Here is a 16,909-nt window from a genome sequence, read left to right as displayed (position 1 = left end):
TGCTTTCCTTGGTCTGAATCAGACCCTTACACTCATTTTAGTGTGTTGACTATCCTACTTTTTCATCCTGAATGACAGCAGCAGTAATGGGAATAATGCCAACGCTGCCAGAGTCCCTAGCTGTGCTAGTTTTTTCATCAGCAGGTCTTAATTTTTTTGTGCTATGGGAAAGCATTCATCTCCCTGCAATGGAACTCCTTTAGGGTGAAAAGCACATCTTCTTTTTCCTGCATTCTGTGTCTCTGGATAGTGGATCTGAACAAATTTGCTAATTAGTTGGGTTGAAGCTGTGGGCCGTATTTCCCAACCAGACGCTCCTATGGAGAGTAAGAGTTGCCAAGCACTTTTGAAAATGTGGCCTCTTCATTTTGATGCCTAAATGGGAACAGTTGGATGCAGACTGCTTCTGCAAACCTCACTCTTGTTGTTTTATATTCATTAAATGAGAGCAGTGTGCTTGGCAGTGCACAGATTGTAAAGAAAGACATGGTCATGTGCCATAGAATTCACATTCTCAGTAGACTGACTGTAGGTGTGCAGCAGCACTTACTACTTACATGGCTTCACTCTGTACCATTTGCTGAGCTATTTCAGTGAAGGAAAGTTAGTTGTCTTTCATACCAAGAGTGTAGGAGGGAGTACTTAGTTACAAGGGGAGCATGAAAGAAATCACAAACCTGTTTACCTTAGCTACAATAGTGCTTTGCAGGATCAGGTCCAGAGAGGAGTTCTAGGTAAAAACGCCAGCTCTGATTAAGGCAGAGGTCCCCAAACTGTGGGGCATGCTCCACAAAGGGGGTGTGGAGGAACATTCAGGGGAGAGTGGCAGAGCATGGGGCAGCCCCCATGGGGGCAGGAACACCACACCGCACCACTCTGACACCAGCCTCGGCCCCTGGCTCCCAGCAACGGCTCCCAGTTGTGACCCCAGTCTGGAGCCCTTTACCCCTGTCTGCACCCCTCTCCCCCACCCGAGCCACAACCCAGCTCCTGGCCTCTGCACCCTGCCCCTCCCCGGGGAGGATTGTGGGGGGGCATGACATGAAAAGTTTGGGCACCACAGGATTAAGCTATTTCAGTGAAGCTTATACGCTTTATTTTGCAGCCTCAGAGTAAGTTGCCAGAACTCTGTCTCTTAGGGTATGTCTACACTGCAGCTGGGTGTGTAATTTGGTGTTCATGTAGACATATCCATGCTAGTTGTAATCCAACTAGCTCACTAAAAATATCCATGAGGATGCAGTGGTATGGGCTTCAGTGCAGGCTGCACAAGTTCACTTGACACCCCACCCTGGGGACAGACTCACTTGTACAGTCTCTGCCAAATCCCTCACCGCCATGTCCTCAATGCCATGTTTAGTGAGTTAGAATACAGCTGGTGTGGGTACATCTATGCAAGCTGCAAATCAGACTCCCAGCTACAGCATAGACATACCCTTGGCCTTCCCAGATATTTATGCACAACGGCTTTGTGCACACAGCACACTGAAAAGGTTTTGTTGTATTTCATTAAGAGCTTGTTCCTGAAGGGTGCTGCAACTCTCTCAGGGAGGTACATGGTCTCTCCTGGATCGAGTCCCAGAGGAGTGTTTTGTTCTGGCTGCTAATTGTATGGTGGTTTATTTTAACATTCCAGTATGATACCAGGATGTCAGATCGTTCTATTTAACAAAATTGCATGAATGAATGCAATAAAGTGTAACATATTATATGGTCATTAACATTTATAACAAAAGTCCTTTGCTTGTGATGGGCTTGTAGATTTACTTTGCCATAACAGGGGAGGAGGAGAATCAACACCTAGCTTGGCATTTCCTGAAGTGTAGGTACCAGGGTGTGTAATGAGATTTTTTTTTTTTTTTTAAAAAGGGGGGGGATGTAAGAAAGCATTTGTAAAAAGTGGGGGAAGAGAAATAAAAATGCACGTTGCAATGTGCGTAAGCTTTCATGCAAGCATAGAGGTGCTGGCTGCTGCATAGCAGCTGGCGTGCAAATCACATGGGCACAGAGTGTGCTGCTCATGCAGCACTGGGGCTCCCTTGATGGCTGAGGCTCCTGGAAAGGGATTGGTTGTGAGTGTAGGGGCTTGTGGTGGTGGTGGGAGGAGGAAAGCAGCAGTCAGAGGCTTGTGTGTCTAGGTGACCTCGGGGGGGGCTTCCCTTTCCTTGAGGATTGAGGGAGGCTCCTGGGAGGGAGTGGGTATGGGGCTTATAGGTCAGGGGCGTCAGGTTGCTGGTTTGGGAGGGGTGCCTAAAAGGGCAATAGAAGGGTTAGTATGGTGGAGCCAGTGGCCAGTTTTTCTGTGCCTTGGAGGTTGGAGTTGTAACCCTATTTACAACTTTAATATTAATGTAGGCTCACATTATTGCCATCTTTGGAGTAGGGGAGTGGTCTGAAAATTATTTTTGTGCTTTTAATTTTCAAAAAAAACACCTCAAACCCCTGGTGTCAAATTAACAGAGATGAGCCTGAAGGGTGTTGTGGCCTAAAAAAGTTTGGGAACCACTGATTTAGCTTAATGAAGTGTTGAAATCCTGCAGGCACTGGAATGTTTTTAGAGGATGATAACAAACCCCGATATTATTATCTGTCAATTGAATGAACTTTGTGCTGTTGACAGGTTCCATCCTATTGGATGACTAGGATTGGTGGATAGGTTTCAGTCCAACACAGCTCTTGATTTACATGAAAATCCACAAGCAACACTGCTGGAGACACAGGCAACTTTTCCCTGTTAGCCTGATGCTGCCCTGTTACTTTCAAGTCAGGGTAGCGGGGAACAATAGGACCAATATAGCAAAACAAAAAATGCTGTAGGGGAAATACTGTATGCACTGCTCCCATAGAGTTATAAAATGTAGGGCTGGAAGAGACCTCAAGAAGTCATCAAGTCCAGCCCCCTGCACTGAGGCAGGACCAAGTAAACGCATGCTGGAATCTCGGATGCATGCAATGTTAGGCCATCGCATACAGAGGACCTGACTCTGAGAAGAGCCAACTTGAAAGGAGACTTGCAAGGAGCTCAACACCTCTGAGGTTTAGAGCTGGGCAGAAAATTTTTCCTATCCCAGGTTAAAAAATTGGCGTCTGAACTTTTGTCCTATCCTGAATTGGGACAGAGAGTCAAGATCTTAACCATTTTTGCAAACTGATAATATGGAAGGAAAAAAATCACTTTGGATCAATCTAAATGCTTCACGTCAATCCTTTTGAAACATTTTGTTCTCACATTGACCTTTTTTTAAAAAAAATTCTAATTAACTTAAATTTCTTAATTGAAAGTCATTTTGAAATGAAAACCCAGAATTTTTAGTTTTGAAAATGTCAAATGGGGCTGTTGTGACAACTTTGAAGCTTTTTTCCCTAAAATATATTTAAATGAGAGATTCATTGAAATCAACCCTTTCCTGCAAACAGATGTGTTTTCAAGGAACTGCCATTACATGACGAAAAAAGGTTTCCTTGAAAAATTCCCAACCAGCTCTACTGAAGATCCAGCCCAGAACACGATGAGCAAGATACTGGGTGCTTGGGAGCACCTGCCTGCTTAACAGGAGTGTAGCAGCTAGACACATTCAGCATGAAGGCAGCTCACAGAGGAGATACCTCTTACAAAGCTGTTTCCTACAATGCGAGCAAATGGACAACCCAAAATAAACATCACTTAGTTTCCTTTTTAAGCACACTGAGTTAGGAAAGGGCCACATACCTATTTAAGGTCAGCACATGAGATGGAAGACTGGATATGTGCACAGAGTCCCTCATCAGCCAATGATGAGATACTGCAAGGATAGCCATTTTCCTCTGACCCCGGTCAAGGTGGGGCCTGGTGGGCAGAGGATGCTTCTTTGAAACCTGTCCCAGGTAGGTTGATGTGGACAAGCTGGTCTGGAGGTTGTTCTGCCTGATCCTGGCACCAGCTGGGCTTGCCTGGTCCTAGCAGCACTGGTCAGCTGCTGGATCTGGGACCATCATTGCCCCATGTTGTGGCTGAGCTGGTGGGCCTGGAATTTCTTGTGCCCAGTGAAGGTGGTGGTGCATAGGTCACATGAAGGCACATGTGCTGCTCCAGGGACCACTGGTCCTCTATGGGAGCAACACTGGACAACCTGGCTTCTCGGCACAGGACCTGGTCTTCATGCCTGTCTGACAGGGCTCCCCACCCAGCTGTTTCCCCTCATTTTGCAAGGAGCCTCCTTCCAGCCCACTTCCTTCCCCTTCCTCTTCCTCCCCCTCTCTAGCAATGTACTACTACTTCATCTGCTGGACACTGTAGGGCTTCTTTGAATCCTCTTTGTCCTGAGGGGTGCCTTCTGGCTGGGTCTGTGAGGACCATGGTTTGGGAATGGATGCTTTTGTCCTTCGTAATACCTGCCCTCTGAATTTAACTAACCCTGGTCTTTTGCTGCTTTTTATCTCTGCTCTGCCCAGCATCAGTTGCTTCCAGATCCTTCCTGTCCAACCTGGCTGGGGTGGGGTCTTCCCCAGGTGTTCTTTTTCAGGTACATGCTGCTGACCTGGTACCACATACTGTTCAGCTGCACATAAGGGCATGTCTTCTGGCTTGTCTAGCTGCCAGAACTGCTCCTGGAGGTCGCTTTTGCTGTCTTGCAGCTCCAGAGCTGAGTGGGGAGCAGCTGGCTCCAGGGCTGAGCTGGAGGCCAATTGCAGAGTTAAGCCCTTTTCAGTCTCCAGGGCTATCAAACTCTACTTCTTTCATCTAGAACAGTGGTTCTCAAAGCCAGTCTGCTGCTTGTTCAGGGAAAACCCCTGGCGGGCTGGACCGGTTTGTTTACCTACCGTGTCCGCAGGTTTGACTAATCGCGGCTCCCATTGGCCGTGGTTTGCCGCTCCAGGCCAATGGGGGCTGCGGGAAGGGCAGCCAGCATGTCCCTTGGCCTGCACTGCTTCCCGCAGCCCCCATTGGCCTGGAGCAGTGAACAGTGGCCAGTGGGAGCTGCGATTGGCCAAACCTGTGGACGCGGCAGGTAAACAAACTGGTCCGGCACGCCAGGGTTTTTCCCTGAACAAGAAGCAGATCGGCTTTGAGAACCACTGATCTAGAAGATGCTACTTTAGGACAGAGGGCCCATTTGCTCTTTCTCCCTGGCTTTGACGTAAGGCTGTTCCCAGACCTATCCCCACTTCAACATCGGTATCCACAGCTGAAGAGCCCACCCAGGAAGTTTGTGTAAGCTCCATGATCTAGACACTGCTGCAACCAGGATTTGGTCTGATATGATATGAAGTGAGCAGCTACTTTGCCCCTAAATGTGAGAATGTGACACTGTTAGACAGCAGCATGATCTTCTCAGAAAGCCCAACTAAAAATGAGTCTCTGAAGAGCTGAGATTATTATGCACTTAGGGCAAGATTTTCCAAAGCACCTAAGTAATTTAGGAGCACAATGTCCTGACTACTCCTAAGTCACATAGGCTATTTGAATATGCCACCCTTAATATCATGGGTGCTACCAGCATTAAGAGATTTCTACACAGAGAAGGCATGGCACTTGCCCTGAGAAATACACACTCTAAAGACAGAGTAATAGGAAGGGATGCAATATATATGTAGAGTGGTCAAGTTGATGATTCACTGCCTCTAAGTAATGGCTATATAGAGCCCTGGCTTGGAGGATTTAATAGGACTCATTGTTCTTCTAGTGTAGAAAACATTCCTTCTCCCCCAAGTTTGAAGTGTCATGGAAACAATGATTACAGTCTTTGTAAGACAAAGATGAATGAAGCCAGCATTTTGCTCCATAAATATTGCTTATAGCCTCAGAATGTACAGTTTCAACAACATGGTTCACTGGTGACTTGCATCATTCATTACAAAAGGTCTACAGACACAAAAGGTACGATTTAGCCTGTCAGTTAAGAATGCTCAATAAAAATATTTTAAAATATTAAAAATATTTATCATAATTCTTCCTGAAACCATCTAAAGTTGCCCTGTTTGTTCAGTTTTGTATGTTTTTCTGACAATTATCTGACACTAGTAACAAGAAGAGATGGACGAGTGCGCTTCTTTGAGATGACTTTGTAGCTACTAAATACGAATGGAGGGAGCAAGGGATAGGGTGGAATATATAAAGGGCCAGATCCTGGGCTGAGTCTGAGACACACTTGGTGCAGCTCAGGTGCTATTTTATGGTCCCTGATCTTGGAACCATCTAGCCATTGTCCAAGAGCTGTCCTGTGATGGCTCTTTTTTATACTAAGTACTATTTTCTACCAGCTGGAAGAACATGAATAGGACTTCTAGGTACTAATAATTAACAATATGACCCACATCTCCTTTCCAGCTCATTTTGTTTTTAGGATCAAAACTTTTTGTGCTTCTGAAGTCTATGGACAATATTTTGCTTCTCAAATGCCTTTGTACTTGCAGGTCACAGTTGTACCCAGAATGCTAAAATACTATGCAAGAGGTTATCCTCTGGGCCCAAAAGGAGAGGACCCTTTTTGAGAAATGTCGTTAATCTTATTTGGTTGTACGTCTCTGTTCCTCAAATTCCCTCTTCACGTTCTGATTTCCAGCCTGTGTTACCTGCTAGAGTTTATACACATTTCTGTTGGCTTCACTTGGGTTGGATTTCCACTCTGTTTCTTTCTTGCTCTCCTTTCAGTTTAAGGGTATGTATGCCTTCTATGACTCTACTCTGGCTATTTTAATCAACCTCTGTGTTGAGTCTAAGGACTTTATTGTCCTTATTTTCAATGTTAGGGTCTTTTTGACTAGCTTCCTCTTTAAAAAATATAAATGATTAGATCCTCAGCAGATGTAAATTGGCATAACTCTATTTATTGTAATGGTGCTATGCTGATTTATGCCAGCTGAGTATTTGGCACAAAATAAAGGAAGTTTGGTCAAAGTGTTAACTTTTGATACACACCCTTCTCCAGCAACATTGAAGTGGATTCTATTGTTATCACTGGGTGAAACAGTGGACGTGTTGTTCCTTGACTTTAGCAAAGCTTTTGACACTGTCTCCCACAGTATTCTTGACAGCAAGTTAAAGAAGTATGGGCTGGATGAATGGACTATAAGGTGGATAGAAAGATGGCTAGATTGTCGGACTCAACGGGTAGTGATCAATGGCTCCATGTCTAGTTGGCAGCCGGTATCAAGTGGAGTGTTCCAAGGGTCAGTCCTTGGGCCGGTTTTGTTCAATATCTTCATAAATGATCTGGAGGATGGTGTGGATTGCACCCTCAGCAAGTTTGCAGATGACACTAAACCGGGAGGAGAGGTAGGGATAGGATACTGGAGGGTAGGGATAGGATACAGAGGGACCTAGACAAATTTGAGGATTGGGCCAAAAGAAATCTGAGGTTCAACAAGGACAAGTGCAGAGTCCTATACTTAGGACGGAAGAATCCCATGCACCGCTACAGACTAGGGACCGAATGGCTCGGCAGCAGTTCTGCAGAAAAGGACCTAGGGGTTACAGTGGACGAGAAGCTGGATATGAGTCAACAGTGTGCCCTTGTTGCCAAGAAGGCCAATGGCATTTTGGGATGTATAAGTAGGGGCATAGCCAGCAGATCGAGGGACGTGATCATTCCCCTCTATTCGACATTGGTGAGGCCTCATCTGGAGTACTGTGTCCAGTTTTGGGCCCCACACTACAAGAAGAGTCCAGTGGAGGGCAAAAAAAATGATTAGGGGACTGCAACACATGACTTATGAGGTGAGGCTGAGGGAACTGGGATTGTTTAGTCTGCGGAAGAGAAGAATGAGGGGGGATTTGATAGCTGCTTTCAACTACCTGAAAGAGGGTTCCAAAGAGGATGGCTCTAGACTGTTCTCAGTGGTAGCAGATGACAGAACAAGGAGTAATGGTCTCAAGTTGCAGTGGGGGAGGTTTAGGTTGGATATTAGGAAAAACTTTTTCACTAGGAGGGTGGTGAAACACTGGAATGCGTTACCTGGGGAGGTGGTGGAATCTCCTTCCTTAGAAGTTTTTAAGGTCAGGCTTGACAAAGCCCTGGCTGGGATGATTTAGTTGGGGATTGGTCCTGCTCTGAGCAGGTGGTTGGACTAGATGACCTCCTGAGGTCCCGTCCAACCCTGATATTTAGAATCATAGAATCTTGACCCTTTGAAGTTAATGGTAAAAATCTCATTGACAAAGATTTGAGCAAGGGCAAAGATTTCAGTCCTTGTCAGTTAGGCCTAGATCTTAAAGTATTTAGGCACCTAATGGTCATTAAAACTAATGACTCAAAATCAGTGATGCAACTGTAGTTACTTTTTGAACCAGCTCAAATGGAAGAGAACATGTCACTGGGAATCTTCTCCCCTCCCGGATGACAGAGATGTACTGTGTTTAGTTTACTAAGGATGGGTAGAAAGTGGGCTGGTGAAGGGAAAGGAGAGAGAGAAACAGAATGCTGTAAGGCTTCAGAGTTTTGGGGATGGAAAGGGGTGAATGAAGGAGATACATCGGGGGAATGTAGAGGTGAGATGACAGACTGATGTTGAAAATAGGGTGACCAGATGTCCTGATAAAATTGGGACTGTCCCGATTTTTAGTTCTTTGTCCCATGTCCCGACTGATGCACAGTCGGGATGCCATTTGTCCCTATATTCCGGCTTTGGCCACTCCAGACACTTTTTTTTTTTTTTGCTTCCCCCATGTGTCCCGATATTCTGTCCATTTCATCTGGTCACCCTAGTTGAAAACAGGGGGTGGCTAGAAAAGAGTAGCAGTACAATTGAGTGGGTAGGGAAGGAGAGGCGCAGAGAGCCTTGGATGGGGAAAAGAGAGGAGATGCAAAGAGCAGATGTTAGAGACAACATGGAAAATGAGGGAGAGAACACAATGCAGGGGGAAAAAGAAGAGAGATGAGGAAAAAGGAAAGGCTACAAATGGTTAATATACACCCAGATGTAAAGAAGGAAGGAATGTGGTGTGAATGATGAGAAAAGGGAATGTGAAGAACAAAAGCACAAGACACTTACATTTTTTAAAGTTTATTTAGTAGGAAGTTGAATGCCAGAATTGTTAAAATACCATGTGCAGGAATGTTTTATTTTATACAGGTGTGTACGTTTACAGATTACAGAAATAGATATTTCTGTAGAGATAGACGTGTGTGTATAATTACATGACTGTATACACCAATATTCTGATGGCGGGGGGGCAGGAAGAATGGAGGAAAGTGGAATTATTATTCATATTATAGTAGCACCATACCCCAATCAAGATCAGAGTTCCATTGTGCTAGGTGCCGCTTATGAGCATATGTGTATATATAGAGAGAGAGGGGGGGGGGAGGGGGTAAGAATGGAGGGAGAAAAGAATGTTGAGTGGGTAACATTGCATTAGTATAATAACTAGCTCTTATACAGTACTTTTATCACTAGATCTCAACGCACTTTACAATCTGTTTATCCTTACAACATCTCTCTGAGGTAGTGAAGTATTATAATCCCCATTTTACAGATGGGGGAACTGAGGGTCTGAGGTCTGGGTCTACAATTAAAAGTTAGCTACGTTGCTCAATGTGTGAAAAAAGTCACATGATGAGTGACTGGTCTACAGTCACACAAGAAATCTATGGTGGAAGAGTGATCAGAAGCCAGATCTCCTAATTTTAGGCAAGTGCTTTAACCACTGGACCAAATGTCAATGCTCACGAATACAGCCTTTGGCAGTGCCCCAAGGCTAGCAAAAGGTTCCCTGCCAAAAGTCAGAAGGTACCACTGTCCTAAATTATCCTATGAGCTTACATTCCAGATAAGGTTGGGCAACTTTACGGTAGCAGAGGGCCATTAAAATCCTTTGAGCTATCACAATCAGGGCAGCTCACCTGGCTGCTGGTGCAAGCACATGCACCAGAGCAGTGAGTTATGCACCACCACCACCTTGCCAGGCCACATCACATTATATGCATATATTAAACTCGATCTCATGGAAGACAGATCAGCCCCTGCACACTCTCACCACTCCTGCCCTGGTCCCTACCAGTGGGGACATGCTAACCCCAGGCGCTGTCCACCAGCACCATCCCAGAGCTGCCACCTTCCTTCCCTTACTCCAGCAGGTGTCAGAGCAGCCTTCCCTCTTCCTCTGGACTGTGGAAAGAGCCGCCTCTCACCCTTTTTCACTGTCCTCTGCTCCATGCCGGCAGAGCCTTTCCCCTTCTCTCACTCCAGGTGCTGGCAGATCTGCCTAGTCTCTTCTGGTTGACGGGGCCAAATAAAAAAGATCTGACAATGACCAATGGGCTACCAGTTGCCCATCCTTCTTCCAGATAATGGGCATGATTCTGATCTCTTCCCCATTATGCACTGGCATAACTCAATTGAATTTCTCTTGATTTGATCTGCCCCCCTCCAATATGGAGCTCCTTGTAGAGTTCCCTACCATAGGTTTTACTCTCTTACCTATTGTTTGGTATTGGAATAGTAGAGTTATCTATGTCTATATAAATATGGACTGAAAGTCTCAGAAGTGACTTGTGATTTGGGGTAACTTGGGACACCTTAATGAGCCCTGATTTTTTTAGGGTGATCAGCTGAAAATGAGGCCCCTTCAAAGATCTCTCAAGTTTGGCACACAACAATTGAGGCACCCAAAATTGTTAGTCACTTCTGAAAGTACATTATGTCAAACAGATAGGACAAGCTAACTTATTTGATCATTCCCACATATGAAATTTTGTTTAACTTTGCAACAAGTTGGATAAAATTATTTCCCCTCCAAAATTAGACACTAAAAGGCACCAATTTCTGTAAATTAAATCATTTCTAGAAATCAGAAATTGCTCAGGATCGTACAAAAAGGCTGGTTAGAGTTGCATAACTGGATAAGTGGTGTGGAGTCATACCAATTAGGATATGAATTAGTAGAAAAAGCCTTCACAAATTCACTCCCTTTCCCCCAAGCATAATTCAGAAACGGACTTTAGTATGTACGTCAAGCCTGCAGTTGTAATGCTGCCCAAACTCCCAATGTAGCAGGACAAAGATCAGGCCCTAAAAGCATCAGTCCTACCAATGCCCCACAGTCTCTTCACTCTCCTCTTCTGCTGAACATGAATACCAACCTACACTTTTCTATATAAAGGCTAATGGGACATTTTATTTCACTCAGTTCTGCGAGCCTCACATTGTACAAAAGCTGCGAAACAGATTTGCTTTTGATCATTCCTTAATTGTATGGTGGATGATTCATAATTAAACACTTTGTAATTATCAGGATCTTAGTATAAAACCTGAGACAAGTGTCTGAATCTGGGAGAATATAACATAATGGTGTCCTGATTCCTGAAGAGAAAGTTATTAGTGATATTAAAGTAATTGAGCTTGAGTTCTTTATTCCACAAATCCACACTTAGTTGCAACCTTCAGCTCACACCCTAAAACTCTCCCTCTGTCTCCAGACACAAGTTTACCAGCTTTTTCAGAGAGAAGGTAGTTAAGATCTGAAGTGGTCTCTCCGATTCATAGAACCATAGAGTTAGAAGGGACTGGAAGGATCATCTAGTCTAACTCCCTGCCAAGATGCAGTATTTATGCCTAAGCCATCCAAGACAGATGGCTATCCAGCCTCCTTTTGAATTCCTCCAGTGAAGGAGCTTTCACAACTTCCTGAGGCAGTTTGTTCCATTGTCCTACTGTTCTTATAGTTAAGAAGTTTATCCTGAGATTTAATATAGATTTGCTATGCTGTAGTTTGGACCCATTGCCTCTTGTCCTATCTTCTGTGGCAAGAGAACAATTTTTCTCCATCTGTTTTATGGCAGCCTTTCAAGTATTTGAAGACTAATATCATGTCTTTCTCCCCTTCCCTCCCCTCCCCCATCTGCTCTTTTCCAAACTAAACATACCCAGGCTTCTTTGCTCATAAAGCTTGCATTCCATCCCTTTGATCATCTTTGCTCACCTCTGGATCCTTTTCAGTTTCTCTACATCTTTCTATACAGTGGTGACCAAAATTCCTCCTATTTCCTCCCTACCAGCACCCTCTCTTCCTTTACCCCGTCACCTACGCCAAAGTTTTGGCCTGCTCTCTTCTTCTAACCCTTCCACTGTCTGTGATCCCATCCCCTCTTGTCTCTGACATCCACTCTTGCCGCTTCCTGATCCTCCTCACTATCTGACTTGCCTTTGCTCCTTCCCTTCACAATTACAAAGATGCTCAAAATCAACAAGATAAAATTCAATAAAGACAAGTGCAAAGTACTATGCTTAGGAAGAAAAATCAAATGCACAACTATAAAATGTGGTGGCTAGGTAGTAGTATTACTAAAAAAAGGATCTGGGAGTTGTAGTGGATCACAAATGAATGTGTTAATGTGACGCAGTTGTGAAAAAGGCTTATCATTCTGGGTTGTATTAACAGTAGTGTTTGTAAAACACAGGGTAATTGTCCCATTCTACTGACACTGAGGCTTCAGCTGGAGTACTGTGTCCACTTCTGGGCACCAGACTTTCAGAAAGATGGGGACAATTTGGAGAGAGTCCAGAGGAGAGCAACAAAAATGATAAAAAATTTTAGAAACCCTGACCTAGGATGAAAGGTTAAACAAACTGAACATATTTAGACTTGAGAAAAGATGGGGGAATGTGATAAGTCTTCAAATATGTGAAGGGCTGTTACAAGGAGGATGGTGATCAATTGTTCCCCATCTCCACTGAAGGTCAGGTAAGAAATAATGGGCCTAATCTGCAGGAAGGGAGATTAATATATTAGGAAAATCTTTCTAACTATAAGGATAGGTAGGCTCCAAAAGAGCCTTAACACAGAGGGCTGGACTAGATGATCTCTTGAGGTCCTATCCAGCCTTACATTTCTCTGATTCTATAATTCTATGCTCCAGTCTCCTCAAAAAGTCATCTCTTGACTCACCTATCTTTCCAACTCCTGCCTCTTCTCTCTTCTTCCCTTCACCTCCAAAGTAATTGGTTCTTAGCATTCCTCACCTTCTCCACTACTCCATTAATGGTGTTAGTCTGGAATGTTCATTTCTCTGATTCTCCCCCAGCCATGTTCATGCCTTCTTTCACTCTGCATTCTATTCATGGAAATCTGACTGAATTGACACATAAGCCACTACCTACCCCTACCTCTACCCCTTCTCCCCCCCCCCATCTATCATCGAGTCATTTCTTCCATAATGCCTAAAAATGAGTTTGTGGGACAGTCATATGTAGACGAATATTTAAGGTTAAGAGAATATGTATATTCAAAATAAATATTTTGATGGTGTCCCTCTCTCTGATCCTCGGCATGTTGCTTGGCCTCATGAATTGTAAACTGTTACTAGCACATTATGGGCACTACTGGACCTAATAATATGCATTAATAATTCTATTATGAAATAATGCTTGTCACTAGTGACAACTTATGATACCACTATGCACTTTGATACTTAAATGTAAGCTGCTTCTAACTATCATTCACCAGTAACTTCTTTGCACTGTAAAATGAATGAAGCAAACCATATCTGCCTACCTAGACAGAAGTCCTTCCTGATCATGCTTCCTCCTCTGATTTGATGTTTCTATCCATCTGAGCTTCTCAAAGATGAGTGAACAAAAATCTATTCATTTTCATCAACCAATGGGCACTAGTCAAAGCAAGGTATTCCCAGGGTTATTCAGAGTCAGAACTGACACTTCTCTCAGTCTTTGGGTCATGCAAAGCTTCAGTGATTCATATCTATGGACTCTGATTAGTGATAGACCTATTTGTCTAAGGACTGGTAGGTTGCTGTGATTTTTTTTCCCCTCCCCACTTACAGTATTTGCTCATCAGCAGAGGTGCAGGTGCCCTCAGTGTAATAAGAGGAATTTTAAAATATGGAGGAATGTCATTATCTTCCTCCTAACTAATTAGACATCTACATGGAGTAAAGCTCAATAGAAGCATATTGTTTTAATCATACTATATTATATGACTTTCTAAGCCACATCCTGCCCTTAAATATACATATAAACATGTTATCAAGTTACTAAGCAATTGATGACTAAACAGTCATTTGCTAAAAGAAAACTGCTTTTAGATTAAAACTCAGCATCCTCTATTTTTCAGTTCAATACCTTCCTGGTTCTGTTTCTATATTTTCATTTTTCTGTCCCTTTGGCTTATTTTTCCCCACTGATAAAGGCTAGATTCCTTTTTTTAAAAAAATATAATAGTATTTAAGTATTGACCAAATGGTAACAGAATAGTAATGATAGCTGTGTATATTGTATTATTTCCAATTTCATGCATCTCCAGGTCCTAAAGAAGCATTTTTCTTTGAAAAGCAAAAGTAACCTAGTTCTAGCTCCTCCTACTGTTCAATTCAAATCCAATTAGTATATCTTCAGCAGTTATTACTGTCAAGTTACAGAAACCAGAGTTTCACACACATCTGAAGTGATGTTTGTAAAAGTCTTATGCTTCAGCTGAACTATGAGAATACCCTTTGTACTAGGTAAACTAATAAACAAGATAAAGAGCTATTTCAGCCTTTCTTATAGCAAATAAAATCTGTCTTAATGTATTGCATCCTCAATGGGGAGGAAGGAAAGGAAGCTTCATCTCTTTACACACTACTTTATCTTTTGTATTTAACAGGAGGACTGACTTTTCCTCAATTCCCTTCAGTTCCAGAACTATCCACAATGAATGTGAAACAAGAAAACACTGAAAAAACCTTTGCAAAAGAATTGAACCTCCCTGAAATAGCCCTGTATGCTTAAAGTACTTTAATAAGGGTATATTGCTAACTATATTTTACTAACAAAAGGAGCGTTTATAGCAAGGCTCTAGATACATGCGTCTAACTTAGAGCTGTTCTTGACAAAGTTTTGTTACTTAGCACTGTCATACCATAAAATAATGTTATTGAAGATCCGAAGTACCAGTGCAATCCCGGAACTGCTTGTAAGGGGAACTGTAAGGAGCTCAGGCTTCAGAGTAGCAGCCGTGTTAGTCTATATCCACAAAAAGAAGAGGAGTACTTGTGCCACCTTAGAGACTAACAAATTTATTTGAGCATAAGCTTTTGTGAGCTACAGCTCACTTCAGCAGCTCCATGCAGTTGAAAACAGAGGGGGGAGATTTTATATACACAGAGAACATGAAACAATGGGTGTTACTATACTCCATGTAATGAGAGTGAGCTATTACCAGCAAGAGTGAGGGAGGGAAAAAAAACCTTTTGGAGTGATAATGAAAGTGGACCATTCCCAGCAGTTGACAAGAACGTGTGAGGAACGGTGGGGTGGGGAAATAAACAGGGGGAAATAGGTAGATGGATGTAATGGAAGAGTAGTAAACTAACAATCTAACTTTTTAGCACCTTATAAATGAACTCTAGTTGGGCTGAATGTAGGCAGCATGGTAGATGGTATAACAAAAGTCTATACACCAGGACATAACACACCACAACAATGGGACGCAATTCTAAAAGATGCATGGCAGAGCAGTCCCAGCGGGGTACCCCTTATTTCCTCCCCCTGTCTAGTTCTATAGGGCAAACAAATCCCTAGCCACCTGCATCTTTAGCTAACCCCAAACTGAATAAAGCGGGAGAGAAACAGAAAGTTTATCAGTAACATCACCTCAAGAAATAAACACACACACGATTCATAAATCTCCTTTATTTTCTGTTTCCTGGTTAAGGATGACCAGTCAGGAGGCAGAAAACGTTGTTTAATAAATATAAAGATGACGGTGATTTTGATAAAACGGGGGACCGTGAACTGAGTCAGTCTCTCTCTAACCGCCTCCCGCCCAAAGTACACTTAGACAAGCCTGGATCTCTACAAAGAGATTTCCCTCTTGATCAGTTTTGGGAAAAGCTTTAAGTTAAATCATTAAACGCTATGTTATTAGCCTATGCACTGGTGCCCAAAGAATTATACGCGGCGCAAAGATTACACGACGCTTTGCCAGGCTCCAGGGCCGGGTTTAGCATCGCGTCCGGCCGGAGCCCCCACGGGCGGGGCAGGGAAGGGCTACGCCGGAGCTCAGGTGTTGCTTTGAAAGCGCCCCGGAGGCGGCCCCGTCCAGCCTGCTCGCCCCCCGCGCCCCTTACCGGAGTTCCGGAGCTTGCGGTTCTTGAAGACCGAGATGACGACCAGCAGGTTGCCCACGATGTCCACCACGGTGGTGAAGATCAGCACGCTGGACAGCGCCGGCCCCACCCAGGCCGGCCGCCGGGCCGCCGCCGCCGCCTCCCGCCCGGCCAAGCCGAAGCCCCCTCGCCCGCCCAGCTCGCAGCAGTTCCTCAGCGAGCCATTCTCCAGCATCGCGGACGCCCCCGCCGCCTTCTCCGGGCGTCCCCGGCCGCCGCCTCCCGCCCGGCCCGGCTGCTCCTAGCACGGGCTGGGGCGCTCCGGGCTCGGCATGGCAGCGCCGGCTGCCGCCTTGCCTCACGCCCCGGCTGACCCGGCTCAGGCGACTAGCCGTGCTCGGCGGCGGGCAGGGCTTTAAGGGGCTCCGCGCCCCCGCCCCGCGCCCACTCCCCCGCTGCCTCCCCGGCAGAAGGCGCTGCGGGCGGGCGGGGCTGGACGCAGCAAAACCCTCCCTCGCGCCCCCGCCCCTCTCTCGCCCGCCAGCGCCGCCAGGAGCTGGGGCAGGCGGGGGAAGGGGTCGGCGCGGGCTAAAGGGGGCGGGTGGGGGGAAGACTCAGAGCCGCTGGCCACTGGCTGTCCCGCCCCCCGCGCGAGCGCAGCGTGACTGCAAACTTTCCCGCGCGCCGCTCGCTGCAGCTCGGCGGCGGCCGGGGGGCTCTGAGGGGAGCCCGCGCGCCAGAGCCGTTTGCTGCGGGGATTGGCGCGTGCGGGGGGGGGCCGGAGCACGGGGCCTCGCGCACGGGGCGGCGGTGGGTAAGTTCGGAGCGCTCGGGCAGGAGGAGGACGCGGGGGAAGTACGCGGGGGGGGGGGGGGGACGGCGTG

The 16,909-nt window shown here is 45.3% G+C and overlaps 1 protein-coding gene across 1 annotated transcript in view; it reads right to left on the bottom strand.

Annotated features, from left to right (window-relative positions):
- The window catches only part of MTNR1B (melatonin receptor 1B), a 57,534-nt gene extending 41,274 nt beyond the window's left edge, over nucleotides 1-16,260 (bottom strand). The window contains exon 1 of the mRNA XM_073318239.1: nucleotides 16,047-16,260. Within this exon, the coding sequence (XP_073174340.1) occupies nucleotides 16,047-16,260 (214 nt within the window). The remainder of the gene's footprint in view (nucleotides 1-16,046) is intronic.
- Nucleotides 16,261-16,909: the final 649 nt, after the last annotated feature.

The sequence above is a fragment of the Lepidochelys kempii genome, chromosome 1, assembly GCF_965140285.1.
Source record: "Lepidochelys kempii isolate rLepKem1 chromosome 1, rLepKem1.hap1, whole genome shotgun sequence".
In the NCBI taxonomy this organism is placed as follows: domain Eukaryota; kingdom Metazoa; phylum Chordata; order Testudines; family Cheloniidae; genus Lepidochelys; species Lepidochelys kempii.
The sequence above is the reverse complement of the archived record's forward strand: the minus strand, read 5'-3'. Positions and strand labels throughout refer to the sequence as shown.